Below are 25,783 nucleotides of genomic sequence, written 5' to 3' on the forward strand. Positions count from 1 at the left end.
CTCGTCCAGCAATCCACTGATTTTTAAAAACTTTAATATGCGTTTGGTCTATTTTTTCTTCTGGTGAAGTACCAGCCATACTTTTTCACCACATCTTCCACATCAGCAGTTGATGCATCGGCCATCTAGTCTTTGCCTGCCTGCACTTTTCTTTCTTTCTACTAAGTTATTATTCTGTCTTCAATGTCTGTTCTTCTTCTTTGACGACATCCAGATAGATCCCAAAGATAGCCATAAGCCAAATATTACTATAAATGACATTCATTGCTGGCTTTTTCATGGTTAATTGCCTCTCATTGGGTTATTTTTAGCCTTCTGTTCCGACAGTTCCCATACTTAAGTCATAGCTTTACATACCCTGATTGTACAGACTCTCTTTGTTTATGTCACTTCCTTCGCACCCAGCCACACCAGATTTTGCTGTACTTGCCTGCCTAAAGGATACTTGTCATTTAATATGCATGTGGTAGCCATGTTTGGCTGTCTTTAGTGGGCAGCCGAGCCCTTCCTGAGCTTGTATGTCATTTTTATTTGGAGATTCTTACTTGACACCCACTTCTCCTTGAGCTGTATCCTTCTTTTAAAACTACTTTAATAAACATGTTATATTTTTGACATTGTCTCTGTTATAGCCTGTGCTGTTCTAACATGAATTATTTTCTGTTCTTCTGGCTCTGATGTGTAGTGAAAGCCCTGTTTATTTTCCATAAGGACTGGATGTCATTGAGAAACACTAATGTTTTTTCCCCAGTGAAAGTTATTTCAGTTAATTCATATACCTGCCATTTAAGAAGAAGCTGTGTTTTAGACTTCAGAAGTGCACCGAGTTTCCACTACTTCACCCGTTACGTCAGTAAGGTCATGGAATCTCACAAGCCTTTTTTATATTATCCTTCAGGCAAGATAGGGACAGTACTCTGCTGTTTGCATGGTAGTCATTTTTAACCTATATACAGAGCTGACCATTACTTATCTATTCTAATAGATTTACCTTCGGGAGTTGCATTGTATTATGTAGTAGTTTGGTCATTTTTCCCTCTTTTTAATGGGACTAGATTTTCCAACATAGCCATTTAGATGGCTCCAGTTGCAAGAGCCTGTGTCCGGACTGTTTTTTTTTTTTTTTCTAGCCAGTATCTAAAACAGAGACTTGTTTTTGTAGTCAGATGATGGCCTCTTGACAAACAAAAAAAGTCACCTGATCTTTCTCTATCTCTGGAGGCGGGACTTCTCTCCACTATTCCACTTCATTTCAATCTAACTTGCCCTGTGGTTCCATTAACTCAACATTTGGTTATCCTCTCTTCTTTTCGGGGGGGAAGAGCATTTTGTTGGGTTCCAGCTGAAAGCCCTGTATTATGGTGGGTGGGGTTGTGGAAGTTTGCTGTAGTTCAGTCAGTAGTAGCTCTGCGGTGAATATTTAGATCTGAGTGAGGAGGCATGTTTTTCCCCATTATGTGAGTGGCTTTGATGGAGGAGCAGTATGGAGGGTAGAAATTGGAAGAGTGTAGGGATGGAAAGTTGAGTGTTTCATAAAAGAAGAAAATATGTGTAATACAGTCCTTTATCTGTTTGAAGTGGTCTTAGCCAAAGTTCCTTGACCTCATGCCTTTGTCATGAATTGGAAGCCTTTGCAGACCTTCACATCTGTGCTTCTGTCACATTTTTATGCAGGCTTGGTCTCCAGTAAAGTTTCTTTGCCAGTGAAGTCCCTGATTCCAGAATAGCATGGTAGGCTATTATAAGTCAGCTCAACAAAATGTAATATAATGAGTTTAACCCCCTCACCAAAATATGTAAAACTGTTATATGGCAGCACTGGCTACCTCCCTCAAGTTCCCCAAAGTGCAGTCATCATCCTAACATAAACTCTGTAAGGTCACCGTAATGTGTGAACAGGGGGTTAAGTCTCACCAAATTGGGTCTCTCTGAGTTTAGCATATAACAACCTAAATGCTTCCTCCCTGAACACATTCCCTTTGCACTTACTGTTTGTGACTCTTTTGTCACAAAAATGTGTGAAAGATGTATACGGCTATCCATGACCGGGGTAGTCGATGATGTTGCATTCACAAGGATGTTCTTCGTGTTTCACTGTTGCAGTCATTACATTTGGGTTATCCTGCTGGCAGGTTGCCCTCAGTCGGCCTGAATGCCAAAGTCTTGGGTCCTGCGTCGGTTGCTGTCACCTGTTCCCTGACATCAGGTTGTCAGGGGTATAAAGATGCAGCCGACGCCATTTTATTCAGTCTTTCTTGCCATGCGGTGCCCGAAGCAGAAGCAGTTTGCAAGTGCCAGTTGGCCGACTCCTGAGATTTTCGTGTTCGAATTTCAGATCCGAAGTCTTCATTAAAAGCTAAGTACCCCGTTGGAGAAACTTTTTTCTTGCTCCAGACCGATGTCAGAAAAAGTTAATAATTGTATTTCTTGTGGGAAGCAAATACCTCATAAGGACTTTCATTCTTACTGTATTCCTTGCCTAGGCCTTGACCACGATGTTGCTAGTTCTCGGTTTTGTGCTAGATTTAACCAACACACTATTAAGCGTCGGTACGATTTTGCATTAAGCTATTTTGGGCGAAGATTTAATTATACAATGTCATCGGATAGCCATCCGACTACCGGAGTTCACAAAAAACGCAAAGAAAAAGAAAAAGACAGGCAACCGAGGTCTAAAACCAACGACGAAGCTTCTCCTAAGCAAGTCACCGGTTTGCCGGTTCTCATTGAGGAGCTTTCGCAGCCCCTGATGCCCACTACTTTAGTCGCAGGCCGCTACCGGCTTCCACGTGGAGTCAGACAGGCTGCTGGAAACTCAAGGTATTGGAACCTCGGAGACTGTTCCCTCAGATGGGTCCGGAGCCGCTGAGCAGGCATCGGCTTCTGAGGGTGTATTCAGACCTAAGCAATTATATATTAAACCAACTTCAAAGACTAAAACACCTTTAAAGGCAAAGAAACAAGTTCACCAGCCACAAGGACAGGCCTCCATGCTCAAAAAACAGATGCTCAAAATGGCTGAAGACTTAATTACCTTGATCAAGGGTTCCCATCCCCCTCCTGATAAGAGGCCTAGGCAAGAGACAGACTATGAATCTTCAGATCAGGTTTCCATTTCTTCTGATTCCTCTTCTGATCAGGAATATTCTCTTCCCCCTATGAGGATTCTGATGCTGAAGAATCAATTCCTTCAGCTTCTCCTCCTGAGGACTACTCTTTTGGGGAAACCTTGCATACCATGAGGAAACACTTCTACTGGGAGAGCCAAGATTTTTCAGAATCTAAGAAAAGGCTCAGAGACTTCCTTTTACTACCTCAACACAGGCCTCTAGCTATTCCACCTGTGTTGGACATTGTAGATGATGTGTTCTCGGAGTCTAGTCTGACCCCTGACTCTTTACCTCCAGCTCCTGTTAAGCCGGACAGATACTACAAGGTTCCTGACTCTCATAAATCCCTTTTCAAAAACCCTACTGTAGACCCAGAAACTATTTCTCATTGTCCAAAAGGGGTCAAGACTTCTACTGCAGAAAACCCTACGGCCTCTGACAGGGATTCTAAGGGCACTGGATAGATGGGGAAAAAAGATTTACATGTCTACTACTTTGGCTATAAGGGCCTTAAATTGCCAGTTTCATATGCTCAAATATCAGCAATATATCATGACACTGCTTAAACAGAAAATGATGGCAAATTCTGATTGTGCAGAAAACAAAGAAATGCAGGATTTATTGCATGCAGCTGAACAAGTTGGAAAGCATACTTTGCAATGTGGGTTTGATTCTCTGGAGGCCTCCTGGGTTCTGTCATTAGTAGGCATGCTTGGTTAAAGGAACAAAATATGCCTGACCATGTTAAAGCAAAATTATTAGATGCTCCATTACAACATGATACCTTGTTTGGTGTTAAGGCAGAAGAGGTGTTAAAGAAAATGGAGGACAAAGCTAAATCTATGCAAACGGTCAAGGATTTCTTACAGTTACAGCCACCTAGATATAGCAGACACTGGCCTACAAAGAATTGGTCCTTTCCAGTCTCAGACAGAGCTCAAAGGGGCAGATCTAGATGCCCTAGAGGCAGATCACAGCCGCAAGGATCCTACAGGTCTAAGCAGTGAAGTGCTTCTACCTCCAAAGGTGGAGAAGACAAAGCACAATCATACAGGAAACAGTCCCAATGACTTCCCCCTGCCTGCACCAAGCACTTATCTTTTGGCAGCACCCTTATGGGGAAAACTAGCACTTTTTTCACAAAATGGGCACATTATAACCCAGGACAAATGGGTTCTAGACATAGTGTCACAAGGCTACAAGTTTCATTTCCATACCCTGCCAAGGGCAAACGGTTGGCCAGACCTGCCAAAACAATCAATGGGCAGAGGCTGAAAAACAAGTTGCAGCTCTCATGGACATGAGGGCCATTCAACAAGTGCCACAGCAAGAACAGGGACAAGGATTTTACTCAAGACTGTTCTTGGTACCCAGAAAGGACAAGACATGGAGACCAATACTGGACCTATCCATTCTAAACACTTTCCTGGATATACCAAAATTCAAGATGTTGACCTTACAGCAGCTTCTGCCCATGCTGAGCAGCAAGGCTTGGCTTGTGACTTTTGACCTAATCAGAAAATCATGCAGAAGATACCTCAGATTCAAGGCTGGCTCAAAGCATTACCAATTCTCTGCACTGCCCTTTGGCTTATCTACTGCACCCAGGGTCTTCACAAAGTGCCTGGCACCAGTAATTGCTTACTGCAGACAAAGAGGAATACAAATATATCCTTACTTGGACGACTGCCTCATACAAGCAGAGAACAAGGACATTCTATTACAGCATCTGACGTTTGTGATAAGATTTTTAACATGCCTGGGGTACACAGTCAACAAAAAGAAATCAAAACTAGTACCCTCTCAAGAGATAATATTCCAGGGTGCAAGCTTAAATACAACTGCCCAGATGGCTTATCTCACTCCAGACAAACAAAGGCAACTGACTATCTATTTCAAGGAAATGGCAACAAAGGCCCAGTTATCTGCAAGAAAAATTCTGCAGGCTTTGGGCTTCATGGCATCCTGCATCTTACTAATTCCATATGCAAGACTGCATATGAGGAAAATTCAATGGTACCTAAAAAGTGTCTGGACACAACATTGCCACAGTCTGGAAACAATGATTACTCTAATTCCCTGCCTGCAACAGGAGTTTTGATGGTGGACAAAGGCTTGTCACCAAAACAAGGGACAGCCATTCTCACTACCCCCAGCCAGGCAGAGCCTAACGACGGATGCTTCAGATTATGCCTGGGGGGCACACATGGCAGGAAGAGGCATTCAGGGCACCTGGTCCACAAACCAAAAGCATCTACATATCAATCAAAAAGAGATGCTAGCTGTTCAAAATGCCCTGACAGCCTTCAAGGACCTACTTCATCCGGGACAACTACTGATAAAGACAGACAACATCACAGTCATGTGGTACATAAACAAGCAGGGGAGCACTCATTCTTATCCCCTGTGCAGACAATCCATGGCTTTATGGGACACAGCATTGACTTACCAAGTTCATCTGCAGGCACAATTCCTGCCAGGAAAGGAAAATACTCTGGCAGACGAACTAAGCAGAAACCTCATGGATCCCCACGAGTGGCACCTGGATCCACAAGTCTTCAGCATGATAACAAAGAAATGGGGACGCCCGGACATAGATCTATTTGCCTCCCCTCACAACAATCAACTAAAAAGATTCTGTACAAGGACTTATCATAGACAAGCTTGGAAAGTGGGATGCCCTATCTTTCAAATGGACAAACCTATCAGTATATGCCTTTCCTCCACTGCCTCTCCTCCCCAAGGTACTCCTAAAGGTCAGGCAGGAGAAACCAAAAATGATTCTGATTGCCCCAGACTGGCCACACCAGAACTGGTATCTGATCTTAAGGAACTTGTCCCAATGCCCAGCCTGGACCTTACCTCAATTCATCTACTGTCCCAGCAAAACAATCCGATTCTGCACAGCCAACTCAGGACTCTAAACCTGGCAGCATGGCGGAAAATCTAGCCATACAAACAACACCTCTCAGTAAAGCTGTGATGGATGTCATTTTAGAAGCCAGAAGGCCTAGTACTAGAAAATCCTATGCTGGGAAATGGAAGAGATTTTGCCCTTGGAACCAAGCTCAAGGAACTGATACAGCTGTCCCAAATATTCCTCAGATTTTGCAATACTTAATTGAGATGCTGGACAAAGGCCTATCTTTTTCATCAATTAAATTCCATGCCTCTGCCATTTCAGCTCATTACAATACAGAGCCACCTCTCTTTTCTCATCCTTTATTAAGACAGTACCTCAGAGAAGCCAAAAACTTAAGGCCTCCAAGGAGAATGTCAATACCTGCATGGGACCTCAATTATGTCTTGGAAAAACTCACCTTACCTCCTTTTGAGCCAGCTGCTACTGCGGATATAAAGTTCTCATCTTGGAAGACAACTCTGCTCTTAGCAATAACTTCTGCAAGACGAGTTTCAGAACTACAGGCTCTCATGGCTGTGGAACCCTTTATCATTTTTTATCCAGACAGGGTCTCTCTGAGAACAAACCCTACATTTATGCCTAAGGTGGTGTCCAGTGTAGCCCTTAACCAAACAATTAATTTGCCAACTTTTTATCCAAATCCACAGAACAAGGGAGAGAAAATTCTGCATTCTTTGGACGTACACAGACAACTTAGATTCTACTTGGACAAAACTAAAGTTTTCAGAAAGACAGAACAGTTACTAGTGGCATATGCCACAGCATCACAAGGAAAGGCTATCTCCAAGCAGACTATTTCAAAGTGGATAGGTCACTGCATTCAATTCTGCTACTCACAGCATGGCAAACCAGTGCCTAAGGGCATTAGGCCACATTCAACCAGAGCTGCAGCCACCTCTGCAGCTTTTCTCAGAGGAATACCAACCAAAGACATTTTAGAGGCTGCTACTTGGAGTTCAGTGCATACCTTTACAAAACATTACAATCTGCCTCTCTACTCTAAATCCAGGGCAGGCTTTGCCACTGCAGTTCTGCAGGGCCTCATAGCCGCTCCTAATGCTGTTTAGCTCCAGCCCCCCAACCATAGCTTTGGGACTCAACCCAAATGTAATCACTGCAACAGTGAAAGACAAAGAACATAGTACAGTTGTGTACACTTACCATAAATGTAGATGTTAGAGTGTATTCACTGTTGCAGTTCAGGTTACTCACCCGCCATCCCCCTTATTTTTGTTGGAACTTATCTTTACTTCTCTAATCTATACAACCTAGGTGGCATATTTGCTTATAGATGAAGGTAAAGCTTATTTTGGGGCATGTGTGTTTTACTTACATAATTTTAGCCTACCCTTTTGGGGGTACCTGACATCTGGGGCAAGAAAAACTGAATAAAATGGCGTCGGCTGCATCTTTATACCCTGACGACCTGACGTCAGGGAAGAGGCGACAGCAACCGATGCAGGACCCAAGACTTTGGAATTCAGGCCGACTGAGGGCAACCTGCCAGCAGGATAACCCAAATGTAATGACTGCAACAGTGAATACACTCTAACATCTACATTTATGGTAAGTGTACACACCTGTACTTTCTAGAATCTCTCAGCTGTGGTGTATTCACTTCACAGTAGTATGTCTTCCTGCTTAGTTATTTTTTTGCAGGGCTTATACACTTTTTTTTCCATAAGCAAATATATTATACTCATGTTAGAACTTGAAATTGTGTACATCTTTAGTGTCAATTTTGAACAGATTCAACAGCCTTTCCTTTGAGAGTAAGATGGTCAGTCCTAGGAACACTCTGTCGTACATTGTTCTCCAGTGTCTGAATTTGTTCCCAAATACTACCTTTGTTATCTTTGGTATTAGTGAGAGTAACAATAGTGGCAGAAAACGGCTTGAGGCTAACTTGATCACTTCTGGATTCATAAATTTCCATAACAAAGCAGGCCTTTTGGGGGGGGGCTTTGAAACGTGAAATTAGGCTTAACCCTTATATGTGAAAGTTAGCATAACAGAGATGCTCAGGATTTCACTATAGATGCACCATGGTGTAGCCAGCCAAACTCTTTTTTATACTCTACTGAGTACATTTTTTCTGAGCATCATATCAACATTTTTTTTAAGATCCTAAGATGTCTACAACTGTCTAGATGAATACCTTTAACAGCAGGTGCAGTATTGCTAATCTAAAAGCAATATTTTGAATAGTTTTAAGGGGAACAGCTGAAATGTTACTTATATTTATTAAGTGCTGGGGGGATAGCATTTTGAGAGATGTGTCCATTTATTTTTAAATGATAGTGTCCAAAGGGGGTTAACACTACTAAGATCTTGTAAATACAAAATGGAATTTGCTACACACAATAGTATTTATAATATTACTGGTGCCAGTAAGCCAGAGGTAGTGCTGGAGAAATGTATAACCATGGGTTTTTGTCACATAAGATACTGGATCACAGTCGGTGCTGATGTAATAGCATGGAGTTTAAGAAGTTTGTACAAGCTGGGTGATGAATGCACTGACTCCTGTTGTCACTGTTACTGGTGTTTGTCCTCATGGAATATCTTACAGCAGTTTAAAAGCAACGTTAACCAGTAATTCCAACTGGGTTACATCACATTTGTGAAATGGATTCCTTTTCTTATTCATATGTCATTACCATCATGAAAGGAGCTCAGTGAAACACGTGGGAGCTTGTATACTTTAATTAGTTGGTAAAACTATACCAGAAGTGTGTTTAAAAAGTCCGCAGACAAAAATCACCTGTACGCTGTTGAGAATGTGATATGGTGTATGAATAAATGTATGTTGTTATGGACATTATGGCTTTTGTAAACCATAGTGTATGTTGATGTTGACCCCCCCCCCCCGACCAACCCTGGTAGTATTGTGCACTTCCTCTGACTGTAGTTCTTGTAGGTGAATTGGGCATAAAAGTACTTGTGTTTTGTGAATGAAACTTGCAGTGAATGTTTATCCACAAAAAGTGTTGAGGTAGTCCACAATGCCCATCCAGCATACTTTGTGATTTTCTAGCATGGTTACGCCTCTTCTAAGAGTTGGTCATCTCCCTCTTTGAGTAAATGTTACCTCTGTGATGTGTTGTGCAGCACACCGGTTAGCACAATGGATGCAAAAATACCTTCATAAAAGTTGGGTGTCTTATCTCTTTGAAGTTGTAAGCTTACCCTTACAGTTTTGTCCATTTTTGCCTAGCTAATCTGTTTAGTTGTCTGTAGTTCCAAGAGCAGGTAATACTAAAAGCCTTTGTTGCATGTCTCACTTGTGGTGCATAATTAGGTGCTTTTTGTAGAAGAGGAGTAGTAGTTCTGGGGACCCTGGCCAACATACCATCTAATCAGTGCTGAGTGAAGCTTTTCTCAGGACTTTGCAGAAGTTGAACTGTTTTCACACAGTATGAATCCACTTTAAGCAAGATACAAATACACCCCACTTGTGCAGGTGATAGATTAATGACCCTGCTTCCTTAACTAACAAACTTGTCTAGGAATAGGAATTGGTTCTGACCCCTTCTGGAGGCTTGTTCATTTATTGCGGAGAATTGATAGTAAAGTATTCTGGTTTGTCACAATGGTTTCTAATCTTGTGTGTCCAGTTACAGCCATCACCTGAATAGTTTTTTTGAGATCAGCTTCTGAGAAAGCTGCATTGCATAGATCTTGAAATTGTGAGACAGACTCATAGCTTGAAAGGGAGAAATAAATGTGCAAGGAAAAATGTCACAGAAGGTAAGTAAGTGTTTGAGATAAATGTGGCCAAGTAGAGTACCTTTGGTATCTAATTCCCAGATACTCAGTCTTGGTAATTGCAAGACTATGTTACTGATTTGCATTAGGATGACTGGTGTAATTCTCTTACTGAGAACAAAACTGTCCACCAAAGCACTGCCTGTTCATGTCCTGGTGATACTCTCAGTATCCATTTGGTGAAAGATTTAAGTAACACTTAAGAACTCGGTTTCATTGAAAAAATAATAATTTCTTCTAGGGTGCCCTCCAGATCTTCCTAAGATAGTGTGTGGGCAGATCAACTTAACATATACTCTGACTACGTATTACATTAGTGCTTTTCTATGCCATATTTGAGGGGCAATTGTAGGAATTGCCATAATTTAAACTGGAATATTAGCAAAGAGGCTTCTCATATAGGATCTATTCAGTATAGGTTTCATGTCAGCAGATGATGGTTTTCAAACCTGTTAAGTGGAATTTTCTTTGTCTTTTGCTCATTTATCCCAACTTTTAAATGCTGCTGATTTATACTTAGGCCATGTGTATGTGCAACATATTAACAAAAATTTGTGCTATGAACCTACTTACAGATAAGTGAAAAATTTACAGGGAAGTCTTTTTTTCCTGGAGCTAAAAGAATTAAAATGACATCATCACCCTGCTCTGTCTACACTTATTGGAATAAAAATTGTCTTTATTATACTTATATTTCAAACAAGTGAAATTATATCAACCCATTTTGACATATGAACATAGATGTTAAGTATTTATCCTACCAGGTACCTATTTATTTATTTAACGTTTGCTTACTGGGAAAGTCCGACTTGGAACAAAGCCAATTTTCAGCAGAGGCCCGGGGAGAAACAGTCCAGATGCATGTCTTTGTAACGTGGGAGGAAACCGGAGCACTCGGAGGAAACCCACATGAACGTGGGGAGGACATGCAGACTCCACAAAGAAGACAGCCCAGCCAAGAATCGAACTGGAGAACCTCTTGCTGTGAGGCAACAACGCTACTACTGCGCTGTCCAACTTGCACACATTTGCACCTATTTTTCTTCTAAAAAAAAGTTAAACTTTATAAACAACTTGGGGCTCCATAAGTAATCACTGGTACATTCTTTTACGTAGTAATTTTAATGCAAGTCTTCTGTTTAGTTTTAGATTATTTAAGGGGGTAGTCAGTAATAAAAGTGTTGAGTTCTGTGTAATTCTTCATTATAACTCAATCCAATTAGTCAGTCTTCACAAATTAGTAAAATTCTCAATGTTTATTTAGTGCGTCCTTACACATTTTCTATGGTAACCACCTTACTACATATTTGTCCCTTGAAGTGTAACTTTCCCTGTTATCCAGTTCATCTGTAAGTGACATCACATCTCTTGTTGCTGGAATTCCCCATAGTTTCCATGACTCTTTTAATGGTTGTCTTTGCAACTAACAATAAAAACAGCACTGCTTCCTCTAATTTAGTAAGCAGTTCTTTTTTCATATCCCCAAAACATTAACATCTTTGACAGCTTTTTATTTTTTGCAAATATACTTTTGACGGATTTTATAGAAATTAACAGCACTGCACAAAAATCAATAACAGAAATCAAATGGCGCCAAACATAAATATAATTATTGCAAGCTAACTAAACTACATTAAATTCTCCCTTATTAACTATGTACACTGCATGCAAATATAAAATAACAGGGTTAATAAACGTAAGATTTCTCCTATATTTAATACTAAGTTATTAAAAATGTTACACAATAAATTCAAATGTTGTCTATAACTCGAGTTTATCAAACGGGCAAAATAGATAGTAACTGGAAAAACATTTGCTTAATTTATTGCAGCTCATGTTGATCACAAAACAGTTAATGAAAAATAGGTTAAATGGGTATAATCGTTAATGATGATTTTAATTTGATAGAACTTTTTATTGATTTTTGCCAGTTTTGTTTATTTTAATATTGAAATGGTGCTTAGCTGAAAATTTGAATGCTGTTAAATGTTCGGTAGACATATTTATGAAATTACCCCAATTCTAGGATTTAAATGAAGTTAAACTTATTTTGAGAAATGAATAGATGGGTAAGGAGGAACAGCTAGTCCGAATAAACAAGTTATTTCTGTGTCTGGGTAAGGATGGGATATGGAAAATTGTTAATTGCCATGGTATAGCCATTACTTCAGGAGTCATTTTTTTGTCTCTCGGTTACTAAGATGGTCTACAGTTTTTTGGGATATATGTATTTCCAAAACCATGAAGAATATCTGTGTTGCCTGAAGTGCATTCCTCACAGTTTTTTGAATAGAAAGAAAAATGTGAAAAATGTTTAACTTTTTTTTTAACAAAAGTAAGATGTGCATTGTTTAAGATAAAGTGTGTAAAATATTTTTTGACAGGGTTGTATTTTAAGGAGACATGTATGGATTCTTAATGTGGTTATTTTCCATAGTATCAAAAGTGGAACATATTGTTGAAGTAAGATAGTTATGGTTAAATGTATTCTTCTTGCTTATGTATACATTTTAGGTAAAGCTTTGTTTTGTAATAAAGTGGATAAAAATCTTTGTAGTAAATCAATTTTAGTTGCATATTGTTCATTGTATAGAATTAATGATGTTTAAAATTGTATTGATTATTATTACGCAATTTGGTTTTTGAAAGGTAGATCATGCCTGCTCAACCTGGTTGACTTCTTTGAGTCAGTCACCAAGCTGTGGGTGAGGATAAGGCAGTTTATACAGCCTACCTCAATCTGGCCAAGGCCTTTGATACCATCCCTCACTGAGGAATTATTGATAAACTCACCAAACTAGGCATCAACCCCTATATCATTAGGTGGGCTGCAAACTGGATCACAGATAGAGCCCACAGCATGAAAGTAGCGGACTCCAAGTCAGACTGCCGATCAGTCACGAGTAGAATCCCACAGGGATCGGTTCTGGGTCCTCTCCTGTTTGGAATCTACTTCTCAGAAGTCCAGGCCAACACGAAGGGACTCTGGCTGACCAAGTTCGCAGACTAATGCAAGCTGGGAGCCATTATTAACTCCCCAAGTGATAGACATCCTACAGAAAGACCTCACTGAGACCAATGATGGGTGTTGAAACCATGACCTTAAGCTTAATGCCAAAAAATGCATCAGTATCCCCTTTGGGAAAAGCTCAGTTCCCACTAATTACCACATCGATGGGAGCCCAATGAACACTGAAGGCATTATAACAGATCTGGGGACACAGGTTGCCAGCAACCTCCTCTTCTGACCATAGTGGCAATGTGATGGTTGAAAGTACTATGTGGCACATCTCTTTACCAGGGGTTTTGCATCCAGGAAGAAAAAGGTCATCACCTCTCTCTACTCTTCCCTCATTAGGCCAATCATCGAGTATAATGTCCCATTTGGCATGTTCCTCACTAGACACCTGTAACTGCTGTAGAGGCTACAAAAGTACCTCATGAAGAGGACCCTAGACCTTAAACACATGTCCTACATGGACAGACTCAAAAAACTCCAGCTATCCTCTCTCATATTGTCTACTAAGAGGCAGTCTCTGCATGACTTACAAAGCCATGTCTGACCCAGCTCTATTAAAAATGCTACATCTAAAGAAATCCCAATCCCTCCACACCACATGCTCCAGAGACCTCAGCCTTATTACTACAATCAACAGAACATGCTGGAGGGACAGATTCATAACACAGAGACTGCCCGTGCTCTGGAATAGACTTCCCATACATGTCAAGCAGAGCACCTCACTGGCCCTCTTCAAGAGAAATCTTGATGAGTGGATGGGAAATAGAAAGTTCACCCCAGGGATCACTCCAGTTGCTCTGTTTGATAGATGCACTGGGAACTAACGGGCGGTAGGATGCCAAGGCACTTCTATGGGCTAGGCTTGTAAAGGCTCCAGGGCCATTAGCCTAGTACACACCTATGAACCTATATAAATTATAAGTAGTTGAATTTTGATTCTTACTATTTCTGACAGAGTTATGTTGCAAGACATAAAATCCCAAAATCTATTTCTACTTAAGGAGATGAAATCTTGACAAGTCTATCATTTGATTGTTTAGAAAATGTTGGGATTATAATCCAGTGGTTGCAATAAATTGTAGCAATCTTGATATCACTTGAGCACTAAAACCAGCCATCTTACATTGAGGGCCTCTCTGTACCCTTGTGGCAGAAGTGTGTATGTAGCTCAGGACCCATCTGATTTGGAGATTACTGGAAAAATGGCTCAGTTTTGGGCTTTTCTGTTGGCTAATTTGTATTAAAACTGTTTAACTCCTCTTGTATATAAGCTTTGCATTTGTGCATACCTGGATACCGTGCAGTGGGGGTTATCAGTGCCTTGTATAGACACAAATGCCTAGAATCACTTTTTTTTCTGTAGACTCCAGTTAGTGAAACCCTCCCAAGCTTCCCTGCTGCTCTTTAGGCAACTCACCTGCATACTTCTGCACTGTAGGCAGCTCAGCTGAGCACTGTCGCCCAACTTTTCATCCCTGATCTTCTATAGAATAAGTCCCCTTTTTTGCCCCTAAGTCCCCTTTTTTTTTGCCCCTGAGCAATAGCTGATCTAACTTGCCCTCTCGTAAACTAGTACTTAGGAATTACCTGCTTCTATGGACAGTCAGTTTCCCAACATTTCTTCAACTAACCTGATTGCTGTGTCCATCCTTAGGCAATGTAGCAATTGCCTCATGTATACTGACAACCACCTGCTCCTAAAGCAAACAAATACAGTATGTGAGAGATGTAACTATACCATGAAAATTGAATCAGTTCTCTCATACAGCAATAAACAAGTCATCAAACAGGTTTTCAGCATACACACCTCTCCTGTTATACAAGAGAAAGCCAAGACGCACAAACCCACATACATGGAGGTACTTGACCAAGAGCCTACCAAAAGACCAGAGACCTCCAAGTGCAAACTGCCCACACATACTGGCACACAAACATAATCCACCACTACACATAACACAATATCAGTGTCTCAGCAGTTAAGCCCCTAAGGAAAAACACCTCAAAACCAAATGCTCGGGTCATAGGCGACTCAATAGTGAGACACACAGATGTTCACCTCAGCAATTTGGACAAGGAGAAGGTCACGGTCAGTTACCTGTCAGGTGCCAGGATCCATCAAGTCATGCATGCACTCGTTACTCAGCAACAATCACCGTTATGACTCTGTTGTAGTACAAGTTGGAATGAATGGCTTGAGCTGTACCTCTCTGGGCTATATGAAGAGAGACATGCTTGAACTCTCTCAGACTGTGTCCCAGGCAGGTATGTCCCTAGCCTTAAGCTGCATTCCACCTTCACCTAGGATGATACCAGAATACAGACAAAAAATGATTGATTTCAACAATTGGTTTAGCTTCTGGTGTCACTCCAGCGGGATCCAGCATCGGTCAACCTTGGAAGATATGGTCGACAGAGCACAATGCGTTGCCGGAGATGGCCTTCATCTGTTTCTTCAAGGCTTTCGGATACTAGCAAAGACGTTTACCACCCCATGGTGCCTTTTTTAGGTTTTATCAAAACAACAATACTTCTGCTGTAAAAAAAATCCATTAGAGACAAAGACAAACTCAAGATCATGCTGCTTAATGCTAGGAGCCTAAACAGTAAACTGCAGTCCCTGGAAGTAGTCATTGCCTTGGAAGATGCTAATGTCTGTGTAGTCACGGAGATTTGGTTCAAGGCCAGAGAGAGCACCCTGGCTGTACAGGGCTATAATGCTTTCACATATTCAGACCCGAGAGCGAATTTGAAAGAACCAAAGGTGGATGTGTGTCCATCTTCGTTAAATCCAAGTACATCTCAAGACTAGTGAAAAAGTGAGACTCTTTTTGAGCTACTCCAGGTCCAAATAACTTATAAGTATAATATCAGTATCATAGCTAGCTACAGGTTCCCTAGAGTCACGCAATATACAGCCTAACACCTTGGTCATGGGATATTGTAACTACCCATCTGTCGATTGGGTGACTTACATGAACACAAACATGACTTCTCTGAGGTTCCTGGACTTTAATTCAAATGTCCTGGAACAGTTAATCTGCACCCCCACAAGGGGCTTAAATGTCCTAGACTTAGTACTCGCCAACATGGGGGGGGGGGGCACTGCACTACCCCAGTTGTTTTACCCTCCCTGGTTAAGTCAAACCATAAATCTGTCTTGTTTGAAGTAATGATCAGACCTGACATCCCTACAGGAGCAAAAATCTGAAACATTTCTCCAAAGCAAACTATAACCTTCCTAAGTGATGGTATAAAAGGCTTCAAAGACCCTGCTAACACAGCCAACAATGACTCCTATGCAGAGGAGTACAAAAATGCCCTGTATAGCCACTTAAACAAATGTATTGACTCGGCTATACTTGTCAGGACTAAAACTAGGTCCTATTGAAAAAACAAGGCACCATAGTGGATTGCAAGTATAAATACATTATATAACAAAAGAAAGAAACTGATATCTACGAACAAGAGGGAAGTTACTCAGCAGAGGAAGATTACCCACCACAGCTTAAGCAAGTCAGAAACCTTTTTAAGTCCACTAAAGCTAGTTATGAGACTAAACTAACGCCCATAGCTAAAGACGGTCATAAGGCATTCTATAGCTACATATGGAACCTAAAAGGGAATGCCCAGCTGTGTGCCGAACTTATAGTGGATGGCACCACTCATACTGAACATGAAGAAATTGCCAACCTGCTAGCTGACAGATTTGATAACTTTACCCCCCTGGCCCCACCAGTCACACCCCATAGCATTCCTGACACCAGTCCTATACCTAGTATCTCCAAAGAACTGGTCGTCCAAGCACTCTCCAAGGCCAAAACTTCAGCCCCTATGGGACCAGACAACATCACAGGCTGCTTACTAAACAATCTAAAACGAGACCTAGCGGAATAACTTTCTCTATAACCATAGCCTGAGCACTGGCTTTGTGTCAGCAGAGTGGAGAACAGCAGTAATTCCATTGCACAAAGGGGGTCCATCAACTGACCATGGGAACTATAGACCCATTAGTCTGGCCAGCCTTATCTGCAAGGCCATGGAAAGAATCATGGACCTTATCAACCAGGACATAGGTGACCTTCAAACTCTTGACCCAACACAGTTTGGTTTTGTCAAGGATAGATCTTGCTTATTAAACATGGTGGACTTTTTTGAGAATGCCACCAAAGCACCGGATGAGGAGAAGCAGTACATGCTGGCCTGTATTGATTTTAGCCAAGGTGTTTGACACAGTTCCCCACTCGGGGATCATTGATAAACTCTCCCAGCTGGGGATTAACCCATACATCAGTAGATAGGTTGCCAACTTCCTCACCGATAGAACCCACAGTGTCAAAGTTGGGGAGTCCATATCCACGAGTAGACTAGTTACCAGTGGTGTACCACACGGATCCGTACTGGGCTTTCATCTGTTTGGAATCTGTTTCTCTGATGTCCAGGCAAAAGTAGATGGCCTGCGGCTTACCAAGTTTGCAGATTACTGTAAACTGAACGCAGTCGTAGAGTCCCCCAACAGTGTTAATATATTACAAAAGGGACCAACACAGACAAATGATTGGTGCCAAAGCCATGGACTAAAATTGAATGCAAAAAAAGTCTAATTATCCCCTTTGACAAAGAAGTAGCCCCTGCTAATTACAGTATAGATAGCACCCCTCTAAGTTCAAACCCAGTGGTATGAGACTTGGAAACACAGGTTGATAGCAATCTGAACTTCAATCACCATGTGTCCTTAGTGATAAGGAAAGCCTGTTATATTGCGCATCTCATAAACAAGGGCATCGCATCCAAGACCTAAGAGCTTATAACTCCACTGTACTCAACCCTTATGAGATCACTAATTGAGTACAATTCTCCCTTTTGTATGTACCTCACAGACATCTACACAACTGGAGAGACCACAGAGTTTTCTAACCAGGAGAATCCAGGGCCTGCAAAACATGACCTACATGGAAAGACTGAAAGCCCTATCACTATACTCTTTATCATACAGGCTGCTGAGAGGTGACCTGTGCCTGGCCTATAGAGCAGTCTCAGACCCTGCCCTAATGGAAATGCTGCACATCTGCAAATCCAATGGGACAAAAGTCACTTGCTCCACAGATCTTAACCTAGCCTGTGACATTAACAGAACATGTGGGAGAGTCAGATACATCTCCCAGAGACTGCCACTCCTCTGAAATAAGCTCCCACTTCAAATGAAAGAGAGCTCTTCAATAACCTTATTTATGATCAGCCTTGACAATTGGATGGGTAACCATAAATTCACCCCGGGGATGGCACCCACGTCCCTCATGGACAAGGTCAGTTGGTGGTGATCATATGTACGTGCTGCTAACAATGACCACCTAACTATGGTACACTTGTTTTTTTACAAGGCTAGGTCATTAGCCTATTAACCTGCTATGAACCTCTATTGAATTAACCATTTCATTAGATTATAAAAAGAATGCATCACATCAAGAAAACATGTATGTATTTTGAAGCTTTTAGCTATCCTGGTATTTAAGAGGGGGGAGAGATAATGGATTGCATGAGGTGGTAACATTTTTGAAAGCTTTAGCTCTTAGTGCATTGCTGCTATCACTAATCTTTCTAATTCTTCCTTAAAATGGATAAACTTGTATAAGGCCAAGTGATATGGTCCCATGTCTTCTAATACCTTCTTTCACATCACCAGTAGTCAGACTGTACATTCACAATTATCCTTAATCGTTGTGGAGTGGAAAGTATTTGTGCAAGCAGTTCCAAGTAAATATTCATGATTTTGTGGCATGCCTTGATAATAAATAAGTACATTCCCACATTGTTACATCTGCATCTCTCTATCTCCAGGGAATTGCTCTAGTCATATCCAAATTTCTACATCACGTCTTTTTCTTAAATCTTTAAGCACCATACATGCCCTGCTTACATCTTTTTGTCACTGGCTTTTCACCTTTTACTTCTAATAACAGGAAAACCATCACCAGTGGAGTACGTCCCAAGCTACAGTTCTTTTGAATGCTAGAAACTGAAAAGCTAATTGAGTCATTAAAGTCCCTCCCAAGAGGGATTTGTGCTAGTAATTGACAAGTTAGTTTTCCAACAGGTATGTTGCCCATTTCTGCTCATATCTTTCGAATTATTCTTAGTACACATGAACTACTGAACAGGTATTGGTAAAAATGAACAGTCTGCTCCCCTTTTCCAGTACTGGGCATGAAGTTTGCAGTCCAAAACCGTATTGATAGTGGACGCGTAACTTGATAGTCTTCAAAGGTTACCTTGAGTGTGGGTGAATGTCCTGAGAGTGAGGGATATATGGGTACCATGCAACTATCTCCCAGTAATGTCACTGTGTTTGCACTCCTGGAGAGTAGGCCCATACCAAAATATATAGTGTCCATAAGTGCTAACCTCTCTCAAATTTTGTTAACTCTCTTTGGTTGCCTCATTTTCTTGTGCTTTTGAATTGTGGGATGCAGCTATGATGTATTACTGTTGGTATAGAACAGGTCAGTGAGGGTTGAGAGAATGAGTTGATGACAGGATGGGCAATGGTTGGTGTCATGGAAAGTAAGATGGCACCAACCAAAGTAGTGCGAGTATTTCATATTGTTTATTCTCTTTCTAAGTCTGGATCTGTCTGCTTTGCTAGGTGTGAAAGACTGGAAGAACAGTTGAATGACCTGACAGAACTGCATCAGAATGAGATTCTGAACCTGAAACAAGAGCTTGCCAGCATGGAGGAGAAAATTGCCTACCAGTCCTATGAACGAGCAAGAGATATCCAGGTTTGTACTCTAAGCACTACACTTTGATTAGTGTCCATCACAAATTCACATCTCTACTATTACAAATGAGATGTCTTGAGTTGTAGTAAATTAATTATGATTGATTCATTGAAGTATGATTGATTTAATGAAAACTGTTAAATGGGACACGCCAAGACAACAAGACTTTCACTCATTTGTTTTCCTTCATAATGTGTTTTGAAAGACTTGACAATGTGTGTGTGTGTGTGTGTGTGTGTGTGTGTGTGTGTGTGTTTGGGAGGGAAGCCGCCATTGAAAACAAAATGGTTTCATCAGCTTGTTCCATCTTAACTTCATACAAGTTAACTGATGTTCTTCATGTTTCAATGTTGCAGTCATTACATTTGGGTTATCTGCTTGCAGTAGCCCTCAGTCGGCCTGATTAGCAAAGTCTTGGGTCCTGTGTCGGTTGCTGTCCCTTCTTCCATGACGTCAGGGGTATAAAACATGCAGCCAATGCCATTACATCAGTCTTTCTTGCCGTGCAGTGCCCAAAGCAGAAGCAGTTCGCAAGTGCCGGTCGTCAGACTCCTGAAATTTTCATTTTCGAGTTTCAGAACCAAAGTCTTCAACTAAAGCTAAGTACCCTGTTGGGGAAATTTTTTCTTGCTCCTTACTGATGTCAGTAAAAGTTAATAATTGCATTACTTGTGGAAAGCAAATACCTCATAAAGATTTTCATTCGTACTGTATTCCTTGCCTAGGCCCTGACCACGACGTAACTTGCTGTCGGTTTTGTGCTTTATTTAATCAGCACACTGTCCGTCGTCGGTATATTTTTGCCTCTAAATATTTCGGTTCTCCGTTTAATTATCCAGAAATGTCATCGGTTAGCCATCCGACTACTGGGATTTAAAAAAAATGCAAAGTTAAAGACACACAGGCTGCCGAGGTCCAAAACTGCCGACGACGCTTCTCCTAAGCCAGTCACCAGTTCCCCAGTACTCAGTGAGGTGCTTTCGCAGCCCCTGATACCCCGCTACTTCTGATTCGCAGGCCTCTACTGAGACCCATTTGGAGTCTGGTATGCCGTGAGATGCTTCATCTGTGGAACCCGCGGATGTCTCTACCTTGGAAGGGTCCGGAGCCACTGTGCAGGCACTGGCTTCTGAGGGTGTATTCAGGCCTACAGACTTGCATATTAAACAGATGGCTCCTCCTTCCTTTAGGCCTAAATCTCGAACCATGCCTAAGAAACTGACACCCAGGCTGCATGATAAGAATGGCTGAAGATCTTATAACTCTAATCAGGGGAAGCCAACCTCCCCCTTCTAAGAGACCTAGGACTGAAGTTGTTTATGAATCTTCTGACCAGGATTCTGATTTTTCTGATTCTTCTGATGATCTGGATTTGCCCTTATCTACTTATGAGGATTCTGATGCAGAGGACTCTATTCCCTCTGCTTTCCCTCCAGAGGATTTTTCTTTTGGTGAAACCTTACATACTCTAAGGGAGCATTTCCACTAGGAAAGCCAGGATTTTTTTGATTCAAAAAAGAGGCTTAGGGATTTCTTACTCCTGCCTCAGCATAGGCCTTTAGCTATTCCTCCTGTATTAGACATTGTTGATGATGCTTTTTCGGAATCTAGTTTGGCTCCTGATTCTTTGCCTCCTGCTCCCAGAAAACCTGACAGATATTACAGGGTTCCTGATTCACACAAGTTCCTTTTTAAAAATCCAGTTGTGGATCCAGAGACTATTTCACAGGGACCCAAGGGCATTAAGGCTTCTACTGCTAAAAATCCTACCCCTTCTGATAGAGACTCCAGGGTGCTGGATAGATGGGGTAAGGAGGTTTACACTTCTGTAACCTTGGCTATTAGGGCTTTAAACTGCCAGTTTCATATGTTAAAGTATCAGCAACATGTTACTGGATTGCTTAAACAGAAAATGATGTTGATTCCTGACTGTGCGGAAAATAAAGAATTACAGGATTTAATGCATTCTGCTGAACAGGTTGGAAAACATGCTTTGCAGTGTGGATTTGATTCATTAGAGGCCTCTTGCAGGGCTGCTGTTACTGGATTTGTGCTCAGAAGGCATGTTTGGCTTAAGGAGCAGTCTTTGATGATCATGTTAAAGCTAAATTGTTGGATGCTCCCTTAAATCAGGACCGCCTGTTTGGCAACAAGGCTGAGGAAGTTCTTAAAAAGATCGAAGATAAAGCTAAATCTATACAAACTGTTAAAGATTTCTTACAAGTTCAGCCTCCTAGATTTAGTAGGCACTGGCCCTCTAAGAATTGGTCCTTTCCAGCCCCTTCCAGGTCTTCTCAAGTCAAACCCAGACACAGCAGAAAACCCAGGTTTCAGTCCCAGGGGGCACACAAGACTAAGCAGTGGGGGATTTCCGCACCCAAATCAGGGAGTAGTAAGACCCCCCCCCTATGGAAAACTGTCTCAATTACTTGCTTTTAAAACTTCCAAGCACTTCCCAACTGAATGCTCCTTTAGGCGGAAAGATTTATCTGCAGGCCAAAAACTGGGAACTCATTATCCAGGACAAATGGATTTTAAATAGTGTCCCAAGGATACAGATTTCACTTCCACACCTTGCCAACACCAAGCAGGTGGCCAGATCTACCCCCAAGTCAGTGGGCAGAGGCCCAAAATCAAGTACTCTCTCTCTTAAGCATAGGGGCTATTCACTTGGTATCAGAAGAAGAAAAGGGACAAGGTTTCTATTCGAGAATTTTTCTGGTACCCAGAAAAGGCAATAGATGGCATCCTATCCTGGCCTTTCTACTGTAAATACCTTCCTGGTGATTCCAAAATTCAAGATGCTGACTCTTCACCAGCTGCTTCCTATGCTAGGCAAAGATGAATGTTTGGCAACACTAGACTTAAAAGAAGCATACCTACACATCCCTATCAGGGAGTCTTACAGAAGATACCTGTGTTTCATAGTAGGCGACATGCACTATCAGTTCTCTGCACTGCCCTTTGGCTTATCTACTGCACCCAGGGTATTCACAAAGTACCTAGCTCCAGTCATTGCATTCTGCAGGCAAAGAAATATTCAAATATATCCATACCTGGACAATTGTCTAATTCAGGCAGAAAGCCAGGACATACTTTTGAATCATCTGGCCTTTGTTCAAAGGGTACACCATAAATGAAAAGAAATCACACCTGGTACCCTGTCAACAAATTATATTCCTGGGAGCAAGCTTGAATACAACTTCCCAGATAACTTTCCTCACGCCAGAGAAACGGACTCATTTGACAACCTACTTTAAACAAGTGGCCACAAAAACCCAGTTATCTGCAAGGCAAATACTGCAGGCCTTGGGGTTCATGGCCTCCTGCATTCTTCTAATTCGATATGCAAGGATGCATATCAGGAAACTGCAGTGGAATCTCAAAAGCCTATGGTGTCAACATTCACAGGATCTAGAAGCTATGATTCCTATCATACCTTGTCTATGCCTAGAGTTCCTTTGGTGGGCAGAGGTCTGCCACCAAAACAAGGGACTACCATTCACACTACCCCCTGCCACCCAAACCTTAACAGATGCATCAGACTATGCATGGGGGGGGGCTCACCTGGCAAGGAAGTGCATTCAGGGCAAATGGAACCCAAGTCAAATGCACCTACACATAAATCAAAAGGAAATGTTAGCTGTACAGAATGCTCTGACAGCCTTCAAGGACCACATTCTTCCAGGACAACTAATGGTAAAGACGGACAACACCACAATTTTGTGGTACATAAACAGGCAGGGGTTTACACACTCTTACCACCTCTGCAGACTAGCCATGGCATTGTGGAACACAGCCTTGAGCTACCAAGTGAATCTACAAGCTCAATTCCTGCCAGGAAAACTAAATACACTGGCAGATGGACTAAGCAGAAACCTCATGGACCAACATGAGTGGAAACTGGAACCAAGGATTTTCAACATGTTGACAAGCAAATGGGGGAGCCCAGATGTAGACCTGTTTGCCTCCCCCCAGAACCATCAATTGGACAATTTTTGCACAAGGATTCCCCACAAACTAGCTTGGAAAGTGGATGCTCTATCCTTGAGCTGGAAAAACCTATCAGTTTATTCCTTTCCTCCTCTGCCTCTACTCTTCAAGGTACTACTAAAGATCAAACAGGACAAGCCAAGGATGATTTTAATTGCATCAGACTGGCCACGCCAACACTGGTACCCCCTCCTGCGCATTGTGTCACGCTTGGCCCCATGGCACCTGCCTCAGACTCCTTCCCTGCTGTCTCAGCAGGAGAACCAGATTCTGCACCCTCAGCTGCAAACCCTGAACCTATCAGCCTGGCTAATTACCTAATCTCTCCTTTAACACCCCTCAGTAAATCAATGATGGATATCATTTTAGAGGCTAAGAGGCCTAGTACTAGAAAATCTTTTGCTGCAAAATGGAAAAGATTTTGTACTTGGAACCAATCTCAAGGGATGAGCACAGCAGTGCCCAATTTACCTCAGATTCTACAGTATTTGACTGAGATGCTTCATAAGGACTTGTCCTTTTCCTCCCTCAAAATTCATGCTGCAGCCATTTCAGCTCATTATAGCACAGAGCCTCCCTTCTTCTTTCACCCACTGCTCAAGCAGTTCCTCAGGGGGGGCCAAAAGTTTAAGGCCACAGAGGAGAGCTCCAACTCCAGTCTGGGACCTTAACTTTGTCTTGGAGAAACTCACTCTTCCTCCTTTCTAGCCAGCTGCTACTGCAGATTTAAAATTCCTTTTCTGGAAAACAGCTTTCCTTTTAGCAATCACTTCTGCAAGAAGGGTATCTGAGTTACAGGCCCTTATGGCAGTGGAGCCTTTCATCATCTTTCATGCGGACAGGGTGTACCTCAGAACCAATCCCTCCTTCATGCCCAAGGTGGTATCCAGTGTGGCTCTTAATCAGTCCATTCATTTACTACCTTTTTTCCTAACCCACAGAACAAAGGGAAACGGATACTGCACTCCATAGATGTGCACGGACAACTTAGATTCTACTTGGACAGGACTAAACCTCAAAGAAAATCTGAACAACTGCTGGTGGCATTTGCTGCAGAGACAGAGGGGAAAGCTATTTCAAAGCAAACCATTTCAAAATGGATAGGCCACTGCATTCATTTCTGCTATAAGCACCATGGAAAACCTATCCCACAGGGCATCAGACCCCATTCAGCCAGGGCTGCATCTGCCTCTACAGCCTTTCTCAGGGGCGTCCCTACAAGGGAAATCCTAGAAGCTGCTACCTGGAGCGCTGTACATACTTTCACCAAGCATTATAATTTGCCAATTTTCTATAAATCCTGGGCTGGTTTTGCCACTGCAGTCTTGCAGGGCCTTACAGATGGTCCTAATTCTATTTAAATTCCTCCTCCCAACCTTAGCTTTGGGAAGCTACCCAAATGTAATGACTGCCAACAGTGAAACATGAAGAACATAGTACAGTTGTGTACACTTATCATAAATGTAGATGTTTGAGTGTATTCACTGTTGCAGTCCTGGTTACCCTCCCTCCAGCCCCCTTTCTTCTTCTTTGGCTGTAACTCTACTCTCACTTACTATGCTCAAAAGCTTTTTGGTGTATTTGCTTTTTTGTTGGAAGTATATCCTTGTATTATAGATTTAATTGCTTCCCATTAGGGGGTCACCTGACTTCTGGGGCAAGAAAAACTGATGTAATGGCGTCGGCTGCATGTTTTTTACCCCTGACAACCTGACGTCATGGAAGAAGGGACAGCAACCGACGCAGGACCCACGACTTTGTTAATCAGGCCGACTGAGGGCTACTGCAAGCAGATAACCCAAATGTAATGACTGCAACAGTGAATACACTCTAACATCTACATTTATGGTACGTGTACACAACTGTACTTTTTCTGTTGGGCTATGACTTCAAAAACTGCCTTGAACTCGGTTATTGGATTTGACTCTTAACAACAGTCCCATATTATCTATGAAGTTAACTTTTTCATTGTTTTATATGTTAAAGGGTGCTAATGCTGATTTAAAAGTTTTGTTTGTGTAGTGGTAGTTCTGCATTTTAAATTGGTCTAGCTGGTTCCCCCTCCTTCCACTGTGAAAGAAGGGCTACTGCTACTGTTACTGTTTTTGAGCCTGAATGGCTATTGATTACATAGTAGTGTTAATATTAATTGGCTTTTGTGCTGTTGTGGTCTGCTTTAAACTGATCTATTGTG

The 25,783-nt window shown here is 41.8% G+C and overlaps 1 protein-coding gene across 1 annotated transcript in view; it reads left to right on the forward strand.

Annotated features, from left to right (window-relative positions):
- The window catches only part of TMCC1 (transmembrane and coiled-coil domain family 1), a 205,104-nt gene that overhangs the window by 138,998 nt on the left and 40,323 nt on the right, over positions 1-25,783 (forward strand). The window contains exon 3 of the mRNA XM_044078627.1: positions 19,461-19,596. Coding sequence (XP_043934562.1) covers positions 19,461-19,596 — 136 coding nt within the window. The remainder of the gene's footprint in view (positions 1-19,460; positions 19,597-25,783) is intronic.

This window comes from Protopterus annectens, chromosome 7.part1, assembly GCF_019279795.1.
Source record: "Protopterus annectens isolate FY-2018-M chromosome 7.part1, PAN1.0, whole genome shotgun sequence".
NCBI lineage: Eukaryota > Metazoa > Chordata > Ceratodontiformes > Protopteridae > Protopterus > Protopterus annectens.